General features: G+C 42.5%; 1 protein-coding gene across 5 annotated transcripts in view; it reads right to left on the bottom strand.

The window, feature by feature from the left end:
• mta2 (metastasis associated 1 family, member 2) overlaps positions 1 to 16,788 on the bottom strand; it is a 79,456-nt gene that overhangs the window by 26,521 nt on the left and 36,147 nt on the right. For all 5 annotated transcript variants that reach the window (XM_072551186.1, XM_072551181.1, XM_072551184.1 and 2 more), the window contains 9 exons: positions 15,910 to 16,027; positions 10,185 to 10,248; positions 9,235 to 9,352; positions 8,849 to 8,951; positions 7,489 to 7,588; positions 6,473 to 6,661; positions 3,911 to 3,985; positions 2,479 to 2,537; positions 64 to 176 (listed from right to left, as the gene is read on the bottom strand). In XM_072551186.1, the coding sequence (XP_072407287.1) occupies positions 64 to 176; positions 2,479 to 2,537; positions 3,911 to 3,985; positions 6,473 to 6,661; positions 7,489 to 7,588; positions 8,849 to 8,951; positions 9,235 to 9,352; positions 10,185 to 10,248; positions 15,910 to 16,027 (939 nt within the window). The remainder of the gene's footprint in view (positions 1 to 63; positions 177 to 2,478; positions 2,538 to 3,910; positions 3,986 to 6,472; positions 6,662 to 7,488; positions 7,589 to 8,848; positions 8,952 to 9,234; positions 9,353 to 10,184; positions 10,249 to 15,909; positions 16,028 to 16,788) is intronic.

Below are 16,788 nucleotides of genomic sequence, written 5' to 3'. Positions count from 1 at the left end.
TCCTGCCCGATGCCAGATAAAATATGAACCTTAACCAGACTAAAAGGCTTTCCCTCCACTTACTGTGACAGCTCTCGCAAGTTAGGCCAGCTGCAGATTTCTGGTATCCCGTAGCTCCGTTCATCATTCCCCCTTTTGTCCCAACGCATACAATCTGATTAGGGTTGGGCTTCGTACTGCAAAGCAAGAAAATAAATAGATTATTGGGAGGAAGTTAGGGTCAATGAGGAAGAAATAAGAAATGAGGATTGCTATTCAGATAAAAATACAGGACAACAGTTTGAAGCTATATGTTTTAAAGCAGTCACACACCCCAGGCTGCTTCTCATGTGGGTACTCAGACCAAAATAAAACCACAAAATATCTGCCAGGCAACCACATGTTTAGCCCATGAGATAGGTTTTAAGGTGCATCTTCAAAGTGGAGGTAAGAGAGGGGGAGGGGCTCAGAGATGAATTGAAGAAGTTTAGTATCCTGGCAGCTCAATGCACAGGTACCAACAGTAAAGTGACAGAAATCAGTCATGTGCAAGAGGCCAGAGTTTAACAAACACTGAAATCTCAGAGGATTGCAAAGTTGGAGGCGGTTACTGAATTGAAGAACAAAAGGACAGGACTTAAAGATGAGATGTCAACTGGGAGCACAAGGCTGTTGAGTGAATGGGTTTGATGCTGAAAGGGGGAAGAGTGGCCAGGTCAGCAAGCTAAATGGAAAGAATCCAAGGAAAGATAATTTTTCTTTATTCACTCCTGAGATGTGGGCATCATTTGTTAAGCTAACATTTATTGGCCATCCCTAGTTACCCTTAAAAGTGGTTTTGAGCTAACATCTTGAACCGTTGCTGTTCACGTGGTGTTGGGACATCCACAATGTTAGGGAGGGAATTCCAGGTTTTGGACCCAACAACACTGAAGGAACAGTGATCTATTTCCAACTTAATGGCTGTTTTTCAGATTTGAGAAATTGGAGTGAAATCATTGCTCTCTAGAATATTTACAGAAATAAATAGTTGTGGGAGGTGGTCAAATTTGTAGATGACACAGAAATACACTATGTGATTAACAGTTAGGACTTGAAGAGATCAGAGACACAGATAAAATAGTTGAACAAAAGTGATACAGGTTAATTTGAAATATTTCCTTATGGAAGGAAGAATAAAAATTTGACAGAAGAGTTATTAAATGGTACAACCTGAAGAATGAAGGAGCAGGGAGTGGTTCAGCTGGACAAATCTTCAAAATGGAAGTACAGACTGAGAGTGTGATAAATCTGTAGAAACTATTCTTTAGGCTGCAGTGAGAACACCATGTCCAGGCTGTGTATTTGACTTCAAAGAGGGTCTCAAGTTGAAAGGAATAGAGCAATGTACTAATAGGAGAACAGGAAATTCAGATGCAGCATAATCAGCTACATCAACCAAGTAAGCATGTTTGGATTTTGCTAGGGCAGAGAATTATTGGACAGAAATAATCAGGGAGGAGTATTCTGTAGTGTTTTTAAAAAAGGAAATAAATGATAAGGGATTATGAAACAGCATGCAGCGGGACTACATGGACAACTCTACGTACCCCTGCTGTACTGGTATCATTTACAATTTTAGGTTGAGATGCCACAGCTGGATCAGAACTTGACAAGTATCTGGCAATCCAATGTTTTCTCCTTTAATGAAAACACCAATAAATGTGGGACTATATCATCATACATATCAGCTGTGGTTCAACAGTAGGCCAATGCTTATAACCAGTACTGCTGTCAGGGGTTCAGGGTCGTGGAAGCAACGTGCAGTTACATGGTCAGTTTTGAGGGAGCACCATACTGTCAGAAGGTCAGCACTGAGGGAGCACTGCATTGTCTGAGGGTCAGTGTTGAGGGACTGTCACAGGGTCAGAACTGAGGAAACAACACACTTTCAGAGGTTCAATGTTGAGAAAGCACTGCACTGTCAGAAGGTCAGCAATAAAGGAATGTCACACTGTCTGAGGGAGTATTGCACCATCTGAAGGTTTGTCATAAGGAAGCACCACCTTTGAGGGTCAAGATTAAGGAAGCACCATGCTGTTGGAAGGTCATTACTGACAGAGTGCTGCACTGTCAGAGGCTCTACACTGAGAATTGCTGTGCAGTCAGGACTGAGGGAGCACTGCATCATTGAAGGGTCAGCACAGAGATTACCTATCATATGAAGTGGTAAATGTATACATGATTTGCTGTCTCAAGTTGATGCAACACTTCCTGAAGAGCAAGATGGTTTCCTTGTGTTTTGTGGCCAACATGCATACTTCAGTTAATATCACAAACATGTCTGTTTTAACATGATCACACTGTAGTTTGTCAGAGCTTACTTTGAATGAAGTGCTGCTGCTTCCTACATTACAACATTGTCTACATTTTCAGTGTGCTTCTCAGGAGGTAAATGACATAATGAATATTTAATCATTCTTCTAACTTAGTTCACTTCCGGGTTGGGTGTCCACTTACTAGGTAGGAATGTAGACCTGCTTCAGTTTGCTGTCAGCTTCAGCTACTTTCAACCTTTTCTGTAACAGAAGGAGAGAATATCTATGAAAGTGATGTGATACACTGCCTCACAGTCACGACCAAGTTCTGACACAACAGTTCTGATAGAAGGTCAGTTCTAAAAATCCTTGGACATTGGTAGTGTAGGAGGGAATTGCTTCCATATAGGCTCAGGAGGGTGTGGTACTTCCAGCTTTGGAAATGAAGGCTTAAGAGTGCAAAAATAGAGAAGATTTTATCTTGTCAGTATCTTATCCGATACACCTGGCTGGAGGGGCAAAAAACAGAAGCCAGGCATGGGCTGACCGTGAGTTGACAGGACGATTTCTGGGCACAGCCTTTCACCTGTATTCTTAGAACACAATACACAACTGACACAAGGCATACCCAATGGAAAAGTCAATGACAAAATGGAGTTCCCAAAATAAACGCAGTAACTGTCAATTAAAGGAACCTGTCTTTCTAATTAAGCCCAGGAAGAAAGGGTTGTGCAAGGGAGAGAGATTAAATTGATTAAACTCATGTTCCCTGCAGTTTTTAATTAAATTCATTCACGGGATGAAGGCATTGCTGGCTAGGCCAGCATTTATTGCCCATCCCTAATTGCTCAGGGGCAGTTAAGAGTTAACCACATAGGCCAGACCACGTGAGGTCAGCAGTTTCCTTCCCTAAAGGACATTAGTGAGCCAGATGCTTTTTTCGACAATCAACAATGGATTCATGGTCATCTTTGGACTCTTAATTCCAGAATTGCCTTTTATATTGAATTCAAATTGCATCATCTGCCGTGGCTGGATTTGAACCCGGGTCCCCAGAACATGACCTGGGTCTCTGGATTAACTTGTAAATTTGGAAGAATGAGAGATAATTGAATTGAAAAATGTATCATTCTTCATGAGCTTGACAAAGCTGGTGCCGAGGAAATCTTTCGCCAGCTGGGTCATCTACAACTTAATGTTGCAGTTTCACGGTAAGTGGCTGGCCATTTCGTATGAAGACCAGAAGTTCCTTCATGTGAATTTGGAGCACAAGTACGCCACTTACCCCCTCAAACCTGTTCAGCCTTTCAAAACAATCATGCCTGATCTGATTACTCCACATTCCTGCCTATCCCGCTAACCTTTTCCTGCTTACCAAGAATCTACCAACCTCTGCCTTAAGGATATTCAAGGACTTTCATTCCACTGTATTTTCAGGAAGACAGTTCCAAAGACTCATGACCCTTAGGGGAGATATCCAGAGTCTGCAGTACTTTGCTTTAATTTGGGAATATGATTAAAATTGGTGCAAACGTGATGACCTTTCCCATTAACAATGAACATTCACAAGATCAATTTCTAGACTGTACTTACTTTAGTTGCAGACTCAGTCTGAGTAGAAAGATCCATCTCACCTGTTGGATGTATCGGTCTGTGGTCTTCCACATGTAATAAAATTGGACTATACTGGCCAACGATTTCCAGGGTAACTGCAAAATGGATTGAAACAATACTAATGAGAGTGGGAATGTGAGTGAGACAGAGCATATGGAGAGCCCCACTCTCCCTCTCTAACCTCCTCCAGCATCTGTAACCAATGTTCCCTCTAAGCAACATAGCTGCTCCACGATTCTACTTACACTGACTGCAGCAGAGACTTCTGGTTCTTGAAGTCACTACATGGAGGCCCATGCAACCAGAAAGAAAATTGGAGGGAACACTCCATACAGCTCTTCCCTAGCTCTGTAATCTCTTCCAGCCCATCCAATCTCTTTCCCTAGCTCTATAATCTATTCTAGCCCATACAACCTCCTTCCCTCTAATCCCCTGGAAACCTCCCAATCTAAACTTGTCAAGTTGTCCATAAAAGTGGATAAATCCCCAGGACCTGATCAGGTGTACCCTAGAACTCTGTGGGAAGCTAGGGAAGTGATTGCTGGGCCTCTTACGGAGATATTTGTATCATCGATAGTCACAGATGTGGTGCCTGAAAACTGGAGGTTGGCAAACGTGGTGCCACTGTTTAAGAAAGGTGGTAAGGACAAGCCAGGGAACTATAGACCAGTGGCCTGACATCAGTGGTGGGCAAGGTGTTAGAGGGAATCCTGAGGGACAGGATGTACATGTATTTGGAAAGGAAGGAACAGATTAGGGGTAGTCAGCATGGCTTTGTGCGTGGGAAATCCTGTCTCACAAACTCGATTGAGGTTTTTGAAGTAACAAAGAGGATTGATGAGGGCACAGCAGTAGACGTGATGTATATGGACTTCAGAAAGGCGTTTGACAATGTTCCTCACGGGAGACTGGTGAGCAAGATTAGATGTCATAGAATACAGGGAGAACTAGCCATTTGGATACAGAATGGCTGAAAGGTAGAAGACAGAGGGAGGTGGTGGAGGGTTTTTCAGACTGGAGGCCTGTGACCAGTGGAGTGCCACAAGGATTGGTGCTGGGTCCACTACGTTTCATCATTTATATAAATGATTTGGATGTGAGCATAAGAGGTATAGTTAGTATGTTTGTTGATGATACCAAAATTGGAGGTGTAGTGGACGGCGAAGATGGTTACCTCAGATTACAACGGGATCTTGATTAGATGGGCCAATGGGCTGAGAAGTGGAAGATGGAGTTTGATTTGGATAAATGTGGGGTGCTGCATTTTGGGAAAGCAAATCTTAGCAGGACTTATACACTTAATGGTAAGGTCCTAGGGAGTGTTACTGAACAAAGAGACCTTGGAGTGCAGGTTCATAGCTCCTTGAAGGTCAAGTCGGAGGTAGATAGGATAATGAAGGCAACATTTGGCATGCTTTCCTTTACTGATCAGAGTACAGGAGTTGGGAGGTCATGTTGTGACTGTACAGGACATTGGTTAGGCCACTGTTGGCATATTGCATGCAATTCTAGCCTCCTTCCTATCGGAAAGATATTGTGAAACTTGAAAGGGTTCAGAAAAGATTTACAAGGATGTTGCCAGGGTTGGAGGATTTGAACTATAGGGAGAGTCTGAACAGGCTGGGGCTGTTTTCCCTGGAGCGTCGGAGGCTGAGGGGTGACCTTATAGAAGTTTATAAAATCATAAGGGGCATGGATAGGATAAACAGACAAAGTGTTTCTCCCGGGTGGGGGAGTCCAGAACTAGAGAGGATAAGTTTCGGGTGAGAGGGGAAAGATATAAAAGAGACCTCGGGCAACATTTTCACTCAGACGGTGCACGTGTGTGGATTGAGCTGCCAGAGGATGTGGTGAAGACTAGTACAATTGCAACATTTAAAAGGCATCTGGATGGGTTTTTGAATAGGAAGGGTTTAGAGGGATATGGGCTGTGTGCTGGCAGGTGGGACTAGATTGGGTTGGGATATCTGGGTCAGTATGGACGAGTTGGACCAAAGGGTCTGTTTCCGTGCTGTATATCTCTATGACTCTATGAACTAAGTAACTTCCTCCAGCCCCTGCTGTCCTCATCTCTATAACCTTCTACAGCCCCTACATCCTTGCCTACCTATTACCTTCTTCAGCCCCTACACTCCTTCTTATCACTGTAACTTCTTCCAGGCCAAACTACCCTTTAAGATCTCAGTGCTCCTCCAAATTTGGCCTCTTGCATATCACTGATGGTCACCAATAGTGCCATGCCTTCAGTAGTTTGGCCGTTGAGTTGTGGATTTGCTCCCTAAATCGCCCAGCCTCTCTTTATTATTTGCTAAAGATACAGTACAAATTATGTTTTATCAATAGATGTAATCGATGGATGATTATTGTAATGTGGGAGTGGAGGGTAGGGGGTGCAGAAAGTGGGGGACGGGGAAAGAGAAAAGAGAGAGAGAGAGATAGACAGAGAGAAGAAAAATAAAGAGACTTCCTTTCTCTAGCTCTCCCTTCCTCTCTGGCTTTAGCTGCACAGCTGCTCTACTATACGTGTGAGGCCTACACTCTCACTGTACACAATGCCAAGGAACCAAAGACAGGGAACTTACAAAGTCTTGTCTAATGTCTGTGAAATCCTTGCCATATTTTTCTAGTGCCTCCTCAAAAAGCATAGCTTCAGACGATGACCACTCCTCCATCTCATCCCGACACAATACAGGCCCTCCTTGTGGTACTAAAGTTGACATTGCTTTGGCGAGATCGTAACAGTTACGTTGTAGCGTATCCATGGCATGGAACTGGAAAAGAAGCAGAGTTAAAATTTTATGTAGTGGAGGAAAGGGATGCAAACGTTACCAGAAGCTCACTCCAATATACCGCTTGTTGTAATCAAATGAGACACTAGTTGGACAGTGGATTTCAAATTCAGAAATAAGACAGCTTAAATGCAAATGTTTTCACTTAATTGGATTCGTTGGTTATCGATTTTTGCATTGTTTGATTCCAAGTTCTTACAGAAACAAAACAAAATGTAACTTAAGGATGTTTGCAAGTGAAAGAATTAATTATTGCTCTTTTCGTGTATGGAATGAGCTGCCAGAGGAAGTGGTGGAGGCTGGTACAGTTGCAACATTTAAGAGGCATTTGGATGGGTATATGAATAGGAAGGATTTGGAGGGATATGGGCCGGTTGCTGGCAGGTGGGACTAGTTTGGGTTGGGATATCTGGTCGGCGTGGACAGGTTGGACCGAAGGGTCTGTTTCCATGCTGTACATCTCTATGACTCTAATTACTGTACTGCAGCTTGAAATGATGATTATATAGTGGTGCAGGGTGGGACTGGGCAGATGAAAGCACAAGACTTTAAGAATAACTAATAGGTATTCAGACATCAGTGGGCTGTATCATTTTAACACAAGTGTCTGGATCCTCAAACTGTCAACTGTTTGGTGTTTGTGCAGAACATTTACACAGCTTGGGTAGTCCAAGACACAGCAGCCATTTGGGTTTGCTGGTGGTCAATTGCAATATCAAACCTGCAGCCACTATTCCACAAGCACTGAACACCCTGCACCTCTGATGACTGCAGTCCCAAGATTGCTCGCAGTGTGCCAAAGGCATTACCAGTGTGATGTCCCTGGATGCTGCAGCTGCACTCATGTGTAAGCTGGGCTGCCTGATTGAGCTGCTGCAGTCTAAAGCACGGGCAAATGTTCCCACCGCTCTGTCAGAAGAAAACAAGAATATTAAATCAATACAGGGAACCAGCCAAACACAATCACCAGTCAATTGCAAGAACTTCCAAATGCAATTGTTTTAAGGATAATAATCTCAACGGACAAGGGAACAGGCCCACAGACAACACTGCTCCAAAGCCTCCCACACTTTGTTTCCTCAGGTAACACAGGAGACCTGATATAATAAGCTAGATTCACTCTTGCAGCTGGGGAGTGGCACTTACTGAAGCTGCAGGCAAGAAAGAGTCAGATGCGAGACATGGATGTCAGCCATGACACTCTTCCCACCTAAGTCAGACCATTCTGATACAAATCCCAGATTGGAGACCTAAAACCAAAATCCAGGCTGACATTCCTGGTACCGGTTCAGAGGCAATACTCCCTTTTGGAGAAGTCGTCACTCAGAAGGAAAAAAACAGGTTCCACCTGCCCTTGTAAGTGATTGCTAAAAATTTAGCAGTGCTCATGTGAAAAGGGAGAGTAATGGGTCAATATTAGGAAGGTGGCACTGGGCTAGTAAACTAGCTCTGGGACAGATTCCGTGAAATTTGAATTTAACAAAAATCTGAAACAAAACAAAATTAGCATATAAGCCATTGTCAATTGCTGCAAAAAAAAAACCTGGTTCACTAAAGTCCTTTAGGGAAGGAAATCTGCTGTCCTTACCTGGTCTGATCCCTGGCCCACAGCAATGTGGATGACTCAGGATGGGCAATAAATTCTAGCTTAGCCAGCGATGCCCACATCTCATGACTGAATTTTAAAAAAAGCTACCGTCAATTGGCAAGGTTTTTTTTACCATTCTGATGTTCCTGGTAACCTGTGGTGCATGAAATGTCCACTGTGACTTTATGTTTTAAGATTTCAAAAACACATATTTGGTTATAATGGGCTTTGGGCTGCTGAGATAGTGACAGATGCTATATAAATGCAAGCCTGTTTTCCTTTGTGTGTAAAAACGTAACTTAGAAGAGTAAAGAAGATAATTCACCATCTTCCTTCATTCAGCTTCCCCATTGGGCTGTTAACTTGATAAGATGGCACAAAGTGACATCAGGGCAATGAGCCAAGTAGCTGTGGCTCAATGAGTACTGCTTTCCCCTACTCCAGCGCCTTTAGTACATCATTGATCCAGGCCAACCTTCCCGATGCAGTACTGACAGAGTGCTACACTATCATCAGTAAAAAATTCTGAAAACCTGAAGTTGTGAAAGGCACAATACTAGTTTTAAATTGGAGGAACCTACCGAGCCACGACCAGAAACTGGTCAATTTGCCGATCAGTCAGTGGATTATCTGGGTCCCATACTTTTGTTTCCATTTTCAGCTGGTTCCTATTATCTGACTCACCTGAAAAGTGAAAGGGAAAAGGGGGAGTGAAGATTCTCAAGGATCGGTGCTTTTTCTGTTCTGTTCTCTGTCTGTCTCTCCTGGGGACACCCCATTTCATGTGTATGTACTCTGACTGCTGAGACAGTACCCTGTTCTCTATTATACATTCACAAATCCACAATATGATTCCACACTACAAACAGCTAACGCCTGAGACACCATGGGCAGACTATTTTGAATACATAGCAGAGAGGGACACACAAACACATGCGCATGCACACAGACCTCTCTGAAATGTTACCTTCTGCCAGTTTGTCTGGGATGTCAGCCTGGTACTTGGGCCCAACTCTAATCTCCCCTTGGTCAGCTATCAGTGTCTTCTGCAAGGGGTCGAACACCAATGAGTAGTAGAAACAATCCTACAGGAGCACAGAAATAACCAATGGCTAAACAAGCACTTCAGAAAGCACTCACAGAAAGGCAGGTCCACATGTACGTTGTATACAGCGTCACATCACAATGATTCAGTGTCAACAGTGGTGTGTCATTTGGAACCATATGCACTTGAACTTTGAAAGCAACACCCAGCAGTATAAACAAAACGATAGATTTAAACCTTACAAACTTGGGACATGTGTGAACAGCATTCAGAGAAGATTAATATGAAAGAGAAGCTCTGGTGGACCCTCTCTCAAAGGGACCAATGAAGAACAATAAGAAAAAGAAACATATTGTGTATGGTAATTCTTCTTGAAAGCATTATAGCAATATGTGCAGTGGTAATAATTGTCTTTGTTTTTTGATTTGTAGAAGGATGACGGAGAATTACACTGAAGGAGGTTGCTGTACACTCCCCCAGTCAAAAAGGGAAAGAGAGAGCTAATGACAGATGTGCATCATGCTTTTAACAAAGCAAAAACAACCCAGTGAGTGTAAGATGACAAGGATTAGAAGTGAAGGAGTTTTGGAAGATATTACGACCTATGCACCAGAGCTTGGTTGGTAGGAGTCCCATCCAGGAGTACAGCATGTCTTAGAGACAGAATTCCAGAGCTCAGGAGGCTAAAGTCACAGCTGCCAATGGTGGGTAAAAAGGGAATTAAGATGCATGGGGACCTGAAATATGGGAAGCACAGAGATCACAAGAGTTGGAGAAGGTGAGTGTTAAACTAATATTTATGGCTGTAAACCAGAATAACTATGCCCAAGCTGGTACTTCACATAACAGAGCAACCACAAGCTGACAATTACCTCTCTATCCAGGTACTCGCTCAGCTGCTCAGTCTCATTCAGCAAAGCCACGTTGCATTTCCCTCTGAAAAACAAAACAACCGTATAATTAGAAACCAGGCAACATTGACTTCCAGACCCTCCTCTTTTCTTGATCTCTCTATCTCTCTCTCTCTCTCTCTCTCTCTCTCAAGTGCTGCCTCTTACTCTTATTGATTCCTGCATCATAGCTTCATTTGGTAACCAAGACATTGATTATCACGCTATTTAACCATGTTAATCAAGAACATTATAACTGAATCCAATAGTGTCTTTTACAGTTAAAGAAAGTATTAAAAGGTTACAAAGTAAGATTAGAAAAGGACTGCCAACTTTTGCAGCTGGCTTAAAGTGATTGGTAGGAGGAGTCGGAGGATTTGGTGTAGATTTTCAATTTAGGAGAAGCTGGAGATCTGAAACTCAGAGGCAAAAACCTTTCTCCCATTTTTAAAACCTTACAAGACTAAGAGCTGGAAGGAGAATGTGGCAGAATAGCTCTCTCATTCAACATGGACACATTGAGTCCAATGGCTTCTTTTTGCGTCATAGATTTTTCTACCTTTCAATCTTTAGCCTTAGGATCAGAGGTTTAACAACACAGAAAGAGATCCTTTAGTTCATTGTGTCTATACCAGTCATCAAATATCCATCAATTCTAACCCCATTCTCCAGTACTTGGCGTATAGGCCCATATGTTGTGGTCTTTCAATTCATCTAATACTTCTTAAATGTTTTGAGGGTTCATGTCTCTATCACCCCTTTAGGCAGTGAGTTCTAGATACCCACCAGCCTCTGGGTGAAAATGTCTTTCCTATAAATTCCCTTTAAACCTCCTACCTCTTACCTTCAAACTGTGACCAGTGGTTATTGACCTGACTGGGAAAGTTTCTCTGTATCTATTCTGTCTATGCCTCTCAGAACTTTGTGCACCTCCATCAGGTCTCCCCCCACCTCACCTCAGCCTTCACTATTCTAAGGAAAACAATCCTGGCCCACCCAGTTTCTCTTCATCACTGAATCACTCCAGCTCAGGTAGTGTCCTGGTGAATCTCCTCTTTACTCCTTCCAGCACAATCACATCCTCCCTATAGTGCGGAGACCAGAACTGCACACAGTACTCCAGCTGTGGCTGAACTAACATCCATACAGCATCTTCATAACCCCCCTGTTCTTGTATTCAGTGTCTTGAACTAATAAAAGCTTTCTCCACTTGTTCCGCTGACTTCAAGGATTTATGGACATCCACCGAAGCTAGCGTTTAACTGTCCACACCAAATACTGCTGCCTGTAGTAAGAGTGTTATTAAACTATTAAGAGGAGAGAAGGGGATAGTTGGAGGGTGAGGGAGATTAGAGATAAGAGTCATCGAGTCTCACAGCTCAGAAACAGACCCTTCAGTCTGACCAGTTCACGCCAATCTTAATCCCAAACTAAACTACTCCCACCTGCTTGTGCTTGGCCCATATCCCTTCAAATATAACTTATTCCTGTACTTAGCCAAATGTCTTTTAAACATTGTAACTGTACCCACATCCACCACTTCCTCTGGAAATTCATTTCACACATGATCCACTCGGTGTAAAAACGTTGCTCCTCATGTCTTTTTTAAAATTTTGCCCTCTCACTTTAAAAATATGCCCCTGGTCTTGAAATCCCCCACCTTAAGGAAAAGACACTTACCATTTGCCTTACCTGTACTCATAATTTTCTAAATCTCTATGAGGCCACTCCTCAAAACATCTACATTCCAATGAAAGAAGTCCCAGCCTCTCCTTATAACTCAATCTCTCCATTCCCAGCAACATCCTGGTAAATCTTTTCTGAACCCTCTCCAGCTTAATAATGTCCTCCCTATAATGGTGATCAGAACTGGACACAGTACTCCAGAAGAGGCCTCACCAATGTCCTGTACAACTTCAACATGACTTCTTAACTCCTATACTCAAAGGTATGAGCAATGAAGGCAATGCCTTCTTAACCACCATGTCTACCTGTGAAGCAAATGTCAAAGAATTATGTAACTGAACCCCTAGGTGTCTCTGTTGGTGTCACAGAACAAAAGGCAAAGCAAGTGACAACCATTTTATCAAGAGAGACAGTACAAAGTAGGTGTTAATAGTAGGTTTTAATAACAGGATATAGGTCAATACTGCTGAGTGAAAAATCAATAAAACCAAAGATGGGGAGGGAAGCGGGGGGTTGTCAGAAGAAACAAAACGGAGGACAGAGTTAATGGTCTGAAGTTGCTGAACTCGATGTTGAGTCCTGAAGACTGTAAGATCTCCAGTAAAAATGAGGTACTGTTACTCCAGTTTACACTGGTCTTCACTAGAGAACTGCAGCAGAACCAGGAACTAAAATTGGGCACAAGAGCAAGATGGAGCAGTGAATGGTAATCAACTGGTCAGAGTCATACTTGTGGACTGAGCGCAGGTGTTTCACAAAAGATTCATGCAGCCTGTGTTTGGTATCCCCAATACATTGTGAGCAGTGAATACAAAACTAGATTAAAAGTATAAGTAAATTGCTGCTTCATCTGGAAGGTGTGTTTGGAGCCTTGGACAGTGAGGATGAAGGAGGTAAAACAGCAAATACTACACTTCCTACATTTGTGTGGCAAAGTGTCATTAGATGGAAATGAGTTGTTAGGGGTGATAGAGAAGTGGACCAAGATGTCACACTGGGAACAGACCCTGGGAAATGCTGACAGAGGAGCAGGAACTGCATTTGGTAACAATGCATGCTGGAGGTGGCAGATTTAACAAGAGGATGTATCTTTGAATGCAGAAGCTGCTGAAGTTAAAAAATGGGGAATCCCATCATCCTTCTTGGTGGGAGGAGTGCGCCAAAAAGCCTCTTTCTGAGCTTTGAAACTCTGACTCAAAAGGGAGGGCATGGAACTGCCAAAAGTGGGTTGGACATGGATGAAGGCCCTGTCCACCACAGTTGGGGAGAAGACAGACATGGCACAAACACCATTATGGAAGGCACCATAAACAGAATAGATGTGATGGAGACAGAAAAACAGAGAATGGAATGGAATCCTTACACATGAATGTGAGGAAGAGACAGCTAGAGAAACTTAGCAAATCTGGCAGCATCTGTAGACAGAAAAGCAGATTTAATGTTTTGAGTCCTATGTCAGATCTGAAAATAAATGGGAAATGGTATTTATGCTGATGAGGGAGTAAATAGAGTACATGCAGCTGGAGCCCAGAAAGAGAAAGCAAAAAAAGGGATAGCCAAACAAAGAGATAGCTGATGATAAGCTGACACAGCGATAAATGCTAGGTAGGGAACTAATGGGATGTGTGAATGGTTGAAATGAGTTGGATGTGCAGGGAGCAATCCATAACACACAGAACCTATGGGTGTGAGGTGAAGGTAAGCAACATGCAAGAGGGTCACACTCTGAAACTGTTAAATTCAATGTTGAGTCCTGAAGGCTGTGTGGTACCTAGGTAGAAGATGGAGTGCTGTTCCTCCACTTGTGTTGAGTCTTGCTGGAGTATTGCAGCAGGGCTGGGACAGAAGGTTGGCATAGGATAACGGTGGTGCATTGAAGTGGCAGGCAACTGGAGGTTGAATTATTTTTATGAACTGATCAAGGGTGTATGGCAGTCATCCAGACTGCATTTCATCTCCTTAAAGTACAGCAGACTACACTGTGAGGAGGTGTAGCTGAGGAAGGAAGGCATAAGCTTAACAGGGCAGGATTGGGCTGAAGCAAAGGTTACGTCAGGGACTAGTAAAGGATGTCACGTCATGATAGTCTGATTCAAGATGTCACCAATTTAGTAGATGAGGACCACTGATCAGACACTGTCTTCCTTGCTATGAATTTGCTGATTACAAGCAAGTCTCAGAAACTGGTTTCAGGACCTTCACTGTGATCTACCAGGCCATATGTAAGCACAGGGAGAATGATCTAGGACCAAAGAATTTTGGAGCAGGGTTAGGATATCTGACCCTTCGAGCTTCATCTGACTCTTGAAAATGAATCCTCTTACTCTTCAACTGTGCCCTGTCCCCTGCAGGAGAACATTTCCTTGGTCATCAACAGGAGGAAGATCTTGTGTTTCAGTAATATCACCTCTCAATTTTCTAAACTTCAATAGGGTGCAGGCCTAGTGCTTCAACTTCCTGCACTGAATGACATTTTCATTCTAGGAATAAGTCGAAATAACCTTCTCTGAACAGCTTCTGATGCAATTATATCACTTTTCAAATAAGGAGACCAAAACTGTACACAGGGGCCCAGGTGTGGTCTCATTAAAATCCTACACAGCTGGAGTAAAATTTCTCAACTTTTGTATTGTATTCTCCTTGCGATAAACATCAGCATTTCACTTGCTTTCCTAATAACCTGCTTTACTTCATTACGGATTTATCAGCACACTCAGATCCTTCTATACCTCAGAGTTCTGCAGTTTGTCTTTGTTCAAATAACATGTTGTTTTTCTAATGTTCCTGACCAAATGGACAAGTTCACATTTTCCCATGTCATGCTCCATCTGCCAAATGTTTGTAGATAATAGCAAGATGCATGTGGGAGTTGGAACTGTTAGGATGTGAGACTACTTCAGGCAGATCAAGATGTGCTGTACGGGATTAGGTCTGGGTTTGACAAGTGATCTCTTACTCAGGGCAGGGAAAAGAATTAAAGCCCGTAGTGAAGAAAAAATTCAATATCTGGGGCTTTTAAGTGTTTCTCTTTTTCTGTGAAAATTAAGCAAAGAGAATTCACGCCCTATTGACAGAACAATTCAAAAACAAAGTGTACCAGTTGTCATGTACAGGACCTTGATTGGGCCTCAATTCGAATACAGTGTTCAGATTTAACCTCCTTACACAATGAGGTAACTGAAACTTTGGAAAGGGTGCAACATTAATTCCCAGTTTAAAACACCCAGAGTCTGTATACTTTAGAGAAGCCTCAACCTGCACAATTTGGTGAAGCTTTAGTATAATTATTACAGGTTTAGTCTATGTTTATAGAAAGCAAAATATTTTGTCTGGATAAGATGGCATTATGCAAGTTCAGAGCTGGGTGAGATGTCAGAAGCTGGCTTCACTTCTTCAGAGAACAATGGATTTCTCATGTGGTAGACACTGCTTTCTCAAATTCTTTTAAGCCACAGTTGGGCACATTTTAAATCAAATCAAATCAAACCAAACTTCTGATTGGAGAAGTGTTCACTTTCTATGAGATCTTGTCAGTCAGTCAGCTTGGCCAGAGCCTATTTCTAAGGACATCAGAGAAAGATTCCTGATGTTCACATGGGCTGGGTTTATACGTGTCTACATGGCTCAGAGCAGGATAGGATGTCCCTCAGTATTGCTCAAGTTAGTGCTCCTGACTATTCTTGTATATAGCACCACCTCAAAGCAAGGGCTAATGTAAAAGTGGATAGTAATTAGGAGTAGGAACTCTGATCCTTTTAGCATGGGCCTTCGCTCTGTGACTCCCTGGAAATCCTCACAGAGATAAACACACTCCCAAACAAAAGACTTCAAATTGACTTCCATGCAATTACTCACCTCTGGTTCTAGCCTATGCCAATCAAGCAACCTACTTCATGTAACTGGCCGGAAACTTCATAGAAATGTACTCATTTTTAGGCACAAACAACACAATGTCTGCCCATGTGACAGATTCAACCCAATTAGTGTGACCGATGACCATCTTTTGAAGTTGCTTGATTACCTGATGTGTGTGGCAGGGAGGGACTCAAACTGGCGTGACAGGAAGAGCTCTCTGTGTTTAAGTTGGTGCCGTTCCTGATCCACCAGAGCTGGCTGCTTCGAGTCTTCTTCAAACTCTCCTAATGAGAGAAAGAGGAACAAGAATGAGAGCCATTCAGCCCATCTTCACCGTGCTGGTGCTCATGCTCCACCCAAGCCATCCCACCCAACTTCGTCCCACCCTAGCAACACACCTTTCAACTCCTTTCCCCCCTTATGTTTATCGGATTTTCCTGAAGTGCACCAACACTATTCATCTCTGCCTATGGTAGATAGTCCCACATCTCAGAGTAAAAACAAAACTCTCCCAAATTCCCCATTGGATTTAACAGTGACTGACTTGTATTAATGACCAACTCATTTTGGTTTCCTTTACAAATGGACACATCTTCGTTACATCTACCCTATCAACACGGTTCATAATTTTAAATTCCCTTTGCCCCATGGGCTAAAGCCATAGACTGTTCAGTTTAACAGATAACTATGTTTTTTTTTAAATTAAAAAAAATTATGACTCATTTTCTCCTTCTTGGTACATAAATACAAAAAGTCCATGCTTGCACGTTTAACATATTTTGTTGTTTTAGATACAGTGATCAGTTTTTAAAACAACTCATTTTTAGATTAAATTCCATGCAGAAATAGACAGGAAACAGGAATATTTAAGCTGGAGTGTAATACATGGTTATATCACAGATGTTGGTCCATGAAAGTCCTGTGGAATTTCTACAACTTACCTGAATGTAACATTGTGAGATTCAGTGATTTGTGTGGAATGCAGTGTAGTATGGTGTGGTACAAGACTATCTACAGAAAAATCCCAGATTTAATTTCCCAAGCA

The sequence above is a fragment of the Chiloscyllium punctatum genome, chromosome 31, assembly GCF_047496795.1.
Source record: "Chiloscyllium punctatum isolate Juve2018m chromosome 31, sChiPun1.3, whole genome shotgun sequence".
Lineage (NCBI taxonomy): Eukaryota > Metazoa > Chordata > Chondrichthyes > Orectolobiformes > Hemiscylliidae > Chiloscyllium > Chiloscyllium punctatum.
This window is presented reverse-complemented; position numbering and strand designations above follow the sequence as displayed.